Source organism: Humulus lupulus, chromosome 8, assembly GCF_963169125.1.
Source record: "Humulus lupulus chromosome 8, drHumLupu1.1, whole genome shotgun sequence".
NCBI classification, from domain to species: Eukaryota; Viridiplantae; Streptophyta; class Magnoliopsida; order Rosales; family Cannabaceae; genus Humulus; species Humulus lupulus.
Window position 1 is genome coordinate 113,157,246 of NC_084800.1, and position 6,000 is coordinate 113,163,245.

At 35.7% G+C, this 6,000-nt stretch overlaps 1 protein-coding gene across 1 annotated transcript; it reads left to right on the forward strand.

Moving 5' to 3' along the window:
• Positions 1-420: 420 nt before the first annotated feature.
• On the forward strand, positions 421-2,415 carry LOC133794014 (ureide permease 3-like). Its single transcript, XM_062231204.1, has 3 exons — positions 421-555; positions 665-827; positions 2,187-2,415. The coding sequence occupies exons 1-3, from the start codon at positions 435-437 to the stop codon at positions 2,233-2,235; spliced, it is 333 nt and encodes a 110-aa protein (XP_062087188.1). The 5' UTR covers positions 421-434; the 3' UTR covers positions 2,236-2,415.
• Positions 2,416-6,000: the final 3,585 nt, after the last annotated feature.

Consider the following 6,000-nt stretch of genomic DNA (forward strand, 5'->3'; position numbering starts at 1 on the left):
TAATTTTCAGAGATTACCTCCAAAACAGAAGCTTCTGTTCTCCTTTTTTTTTTTACCCTAACAAAGCTGAAAATCAATTTAGCAGAGGTGAAAATCAATTTATTTTTATAGAAGTTTGAAGCTTCTGTCTAGAATCCATTCTTTTTTGTTTTTCCTCTTTTTTTTTTTTATATAATTCTTTTGGCTGCTCCTTCTCATGATTAATTTAGTATTGATTATATTTTTTAGCTCATTACAAGCGTTGAATGATAAAGTTTAGTTCATTCATTCTCTATTCTCTTTGATGAATGTGGTACTATTTGGAGAGACCAGTGATAAGGAACACAGCATAATGAAAATTTCATCTGTTTGCCATAATGGAGTTGTATTGGATTGTATGTATTTGGTTTTGATTCATGTTAGGGTGATTAGTGCAGGATAATTGGCCTTCTGTGATGTTTGCAATGGAAGGAGGGGTGGTACTTAGCCTTGGAAATCTCTCAACTCAGTATGCTTGGGCTTTTGTTGGCTTATCAGTCACAGAAGTGATCACTGCAAGCATAACAGTTGTTATAGGTCCTTTCTTTCATTCTCTCTCTGACCATTTCTAAATGTTGATGTTTGTCTGTGTTGCTCTTATAGATACTGAATTTTTTGCTTCTGTTGTGATCTTTAATGGTGACAGGAACAACCTTGAATTACTTTTTAGACAATAGAATTAATAGAGCCGAGATCCTTTTCCTTGGCGTTGGCTGCTTCTTGGTTGCAGTTTGCCTTGCTTCTACTGTCAACTCATCTAATGCAGCTGATAATAGAGAAAAGCTTGAAGGTTTTTCATCTAAAGAGGGGTATGTTTCAAATAATGGTCAATTTATTTAGTTCCAATATCTGAACGTCAGTCTGTTAAACTGCATTTCTTATTGAACATTTCATTTTTTAAGGACTATGTTGCCACTCGATGGTACTGTGCTCCAGAACTCTGTGGGTCAATTTTTCTCAAAAGTAAGCTGGGATTGATCTTTGGGATTTTATTTTCAATTTCTATTGATTGGCTGATGACATATGCATAAAGTATTGCATTTTTTTGTTGATTTTCTGATGATCTTTTGAAGTTCTTCTTTCATGTTGTTTCTTCAATTTCTTCTATTACTGATGCCACAATATACTCCAATACTTTTTTTTTTTTTTCAAGTATTGTTCCCTTGCAATATATGTATATATGAGTTGGCATGTTGTATTGGCTTCTTCTACTGTATATACTACTGGTATGTGGCCATCATTATTTTGTCTATAAGCTTGAATCACCAAAATACATGTTTCTCTCAGCACCATTGATCTATTTCTCTTCATTTTATTTATATGACAAATTGACAATGGGTCAGTCTACCTATTATGTACTCTCACACTTATTTATGGTAAAAGAATAGTTGCAGACATTGTTTTTGATTGACAATTAACAAGTATCAATGCTTTTTAGTATTTTCCAATATCTTTGAGGGGATTGCCAATGTTAATTTTTATGTTACCTTCTTACTCTAGATCATATCAAGTGTATGGTTGCTTAGTACTTTGTTTCTAATACTAAGAGTCTAAGACCTCTACTTTGTCTTCAGTACACTCCTGTAATAGATATTTGGAGCATAGGATGTATTTGCTGAAATGCTTACAGGAAAACCACTCTACACCAAAAAGGGCATAGAACAACACTAAAGCAAGGCCCTAGGTAGGCTTGTTTTGGGTTGGTTGGGGAGGCTTGCATTTCCTCCTTCTGGAACCCTTATAGTGCTTCAAGCAAGGCCTTTCTTTTGTTGTGAGTATGTTATGTTATTTATATTAATATTTTCTGTTTTGTCTATGTTGCAGCTGGAAGACAGTACCCTTAATTTGATATTGGATATTCTTTGCAAACCACTCTAAATGCTTTTGTAACTCAAATCTCCCAAACTTTTAACATGGTGTCTCAGTAATTAAGCACCTGAACCAGAGATGTCTTTAGGGTGAAATTGAGGCCCCTTTAACCTGAAAATGTTAATGTTTGTTTACTGTAATATGTATCAATTCACTGTGTGATAGCAGTATTTTGAATTTTGAAGTATGTTCACTTGGTACTGCTTGCTTAGGTCTTATATTGTATACCGTTTTATTATTTGATTCATATTTTTTAATTTTTTTTAAGCATATACCTTACCTTTTATCTGCTATTGCAGGAGAAAAATGTCTCTTTCTCCATCAATTGGAGGAGAAAATGATACTTAATTTTGAAGGCTTTGTGTTGGGCAGCTGTAGAATATTTTGTGCTGAAAGTAGTAACTTTTCAATATGTTGTATATTTAAGACTACTTGAATACTTAAAGAACATTTTGTTGTTGATGACAATGTTGAATGTTTTAAACTAATTTGTGGATTGTTAATACAATGTTGAATGTTTTTACTTTTTGTTATTTGAAAATCAAGTACATTTGATGATTCTAGTATATATTAGAAAGCTAATTTTAATTATATTAAAAAAAATTAAAATATAATAGAATAAATTAGTGTTATATAAATGAATATATAATGAGAATTTAAACTTATCTAAATATTAAAATAATACGAAAATTGTGTTATAATATCTATTACAATAACACTTTTTATGTAAATAATTTTGTTATGCAAACTTCATTATATAACACAAAAAATGTGTTATACTAAAGTGTAGTATAACACAAAAAATGTGTTATACTAAATTGTAGTATAACACAAATTTATAAGTATTGAAATGTGTTGTATAATCGACTATAAATAATATAATTAAACACTTATCTATTTATTAAAATAACATAGAAAGTGTGTTATCGTTGATAGTATAATAACACATCTGTATAACAATGATAAAGTGTTATGTAAAGTACCATGACCTACGATAACATAGTCGGTCTTAACACATCAAAAAGTGTTATGGTATGTTTTGATAACACATTTTTGGTGTTATTAAAAGCATTTTTTCTTGTAGTGAGTAGTTGTATATACCCTGAAATTTTGTAAACTTCCCTTTAAACTCTATTTCTTTTGGGATCCCATGTACGAAATGTTTATTTAAATGAAATGTATCTTTCATGTCCAAAATCTTTTAATCCTAGTTCAATTTTAGTTTCAGTGACACGTTTTTAATTAAATGACTTGATTAGAAAGTCTTGCACCTTTTTAAACACACAGTGTAACGGTCTTGGCTACCCAGGGCGTTACAAAAAACCTCAACAAAAAAGGGATAGTGAGGTCGTCCAACATGACAACATTGATCCACGGATAGGCGAAGACAGGTCATAGCTCAAAGCCATAGAGGAGCTCGAGGAAGTGAACATCGACCCCAAAGAAGCTTCAAGAGTTGTAAGAGTTGGAAAGAATCTTGAAGACAAAAGAAAGGAGGAACTGGTCTTTTTTTTACTAGAGAACCTGAATGTTTTTGCCTGGTTGCAAGAGGATATGGTTGGAATCAATCCAAATATAATAATTCACACATTAAATTTGGACAAAAATGTGCCTAAAAAATCCCAAAAACTGAGGCTTTTGGGAACAGTCTGAGCTGAAGCGTTAGAGGAAGAAGTAGCTCGGTTACTAAAATGCTGGTTTATCCAAGAGGAAAAAATACTCGATTTGGGTGGCCAATCCCGTGCTGGTCCCGAAGCTGAATGGGAAGTGGAGAACCTGTATCAAATTCTCTCACTTAAACAAGGCTTGTCCCAAGGACTGTTTCCCAATGCCAAGGATTGACTAGTTGGTAGACGCCGCGGCAGGTCACGAGCTAATGTCCTTCATGGACGCATACTGTAACGTCCTGGATAACCAAGACCATTACACTGTGTGTTTAAAATAGTGCAAGACTCACAAATCAAGTCATTTGGATAAAGATGTGATCCTAAAGTCATAATCAAGTTAGGGTTAAAAGATTATGGTCATAAACGGAGAATTTTCATTAAAATAAATGTTTAGTACATGGGATCCCAAAAACAAGGTTTAAAGGAAAAATTTACAAACTTCCAAAAGTTATATATAATCATAGGCCACTCTAATGGAAAAATACACAGTTTAGGTTTTCAGTCCCTGTATAATCCCTCGGCTATGGCGGACAAGTAGCTGACAATGTACACCCCACCCCCAGAGCTCTCCAACTCATGGTTGGTCCATCTTACCCTTGCCTTTACTTGCACCCCGTAGCACCCGTGAGCCAAGGCCCAAAAATAAAACCATAACAGCATAGCATGATCAATAATTCACAAGACAGATAACCAGATATTCAGCAGACCATAGCAAACACATAATCAGTGATGACAGTCAATGAATCACAAGCCAATCACTTCGGTACTTAACAAGCCATTAACATCAGATTAACAATAGTAAGCATATTTATACCCAACAGTTTATCACAATCATTATACATTACTCAGGGTCGACGCCCTTAGGCCGCACCCTCTGTTTAACCCATTGACTCCGACTCGCTTAGGCTGAGTCAAGTGTTTATCTAGCTGACCCCAGCTCTTAGTGGCCGAGCCGCGTCCTGTACGAAAATTTTCAACCTCGACTCTCTTAGGTCATTTAATTCATGTTCACATGGCATATCATAATCATACAACATTTGGATTCAGATATAGGGAATCTCAGTCCCAAAACAGCCACACAAGGGTACAATTTTCTTACCTTTAATTCCGATCAAAGAAAATGAAATGGTTCTGAGCATGATCCGTAGCCCTGGGCCTTGGCGATAAACCTAGTCACAAAGGCCAATGGTATCCATCAACTTCCAATCCAAATAAATACTTAGGAGACAGAAACTAGCCCCCGGGACCTCAATTTCTACTAAACCGGGTAGTAGAAATTGTCCCAAGCGCCTAGGTTCGAACCCCTAAAGCCTCACCAATTCTAGAAACAATTCTCAAGCTAAAATTCCCAGGCGGGTCACGACTTGGCTTAATGGGTCGTGATTTGCCCCCAAGCCAAAGGGGGAGGCGGGCTGCAACTTGGCCCAGTGGGTCGTGGCACGCCCCCAAGTCAGAGGCCATGCCCAGGCCAAAATGGCCACACGCACTGTGGCGCGCCCCCTTCGAACCCAGAAAATCTGGGTTTTTCACATGCATCTCCCAACCAAAAACACCAAGAGTAACCCAGAATTTCCCCAACAAATCACCTCCATTCAACACCAAACTAGCTACGAATTCATAATTAAATCACATACTTTAAACATTAATCTCCTAAACAATTATACCAATACCAATACCAATACCCCAATTCAACCAGAATCCATTACTCCAAAAATATAGTCTAATCCTACTTAAATCCCAGAATAACCCATGTTCTAAGCTTTAAATTACTCAGCCTAATTCTACCCAATTTAAGCTATATTCTTCAGCAAATTAAGAGACCAAAACTTACCTCATCTATGGCTGATTCAACATAAGTTTTTAGCTATAATTCCTAGCTTGAATCCTCTCCAATTCCTTCAATTTTCCTTCAAATATCTCCAGCCCAAGCCTAACTTATGCACCCTTTGGGTCCGTAGCTTCAAAATTCAATAAGGGAGAGTGAGAGACAGAGAGAGATAGTACGTGAGAGAGATGAAAGAGAGTGAGCTTAGAGCTTTTCCTTGAGTTGTTCTACCTCTTTCTATTTTTTTCTAAATAATTCTAAGTCAATCCTTAGTTTCTAGGCAAAAGACCCTATTGCCCCTCTTAATTAGCTAGCCCACAACTTATCCCTAGGGGTAAAATGGTCATTTCCCCTAGTTCGAGCTAATTCCTTAAATGTTCCTAATATCTACCAATTAATCTCGTCATCCAATTAATTACCAATTATTTATCCAACATCTAATAATTCCCAATAGATTCTCTAAATTCCCAAAAATACCCCCAGGCTACCCCGAGTCGGGTATTAATCCCTGCCGTGACTATTTCACCAATCCACTCACTAGGATCGTCTCGAGCCATATGCTGCAAATATATCCACATAATAATGTGGTCTCAACAATTATCACACATAATCACATTTAAG

What these genes read in the sequence shown, in the direction of transcription:
- LOC133794014 (XM_062231204.1), top strand. Translation starts at nt 435, where the DNA reads ATGTTTGCAATGGAAGGAGGGGTGGTACTTAGCCTTGGAAATCTCTCA. An exon ending in AAGCATAACAGTTGTTATAG is followed by an intron (nt 556 to 664) that starts GTCCTTTCTTTC and finishes TAATGGTGACAG; the next exon opens with GAACAACCTTGAATTACTTT. An exon ending in GGTTTTTCATCTAAAGAGGG is followed by an intron (nt 828 to 2,186) that starts GTATGTTTCAAA and finishes CTGCTATTGCAG; the next exon opens with GAGAAAAATGTCTCTTTCTC.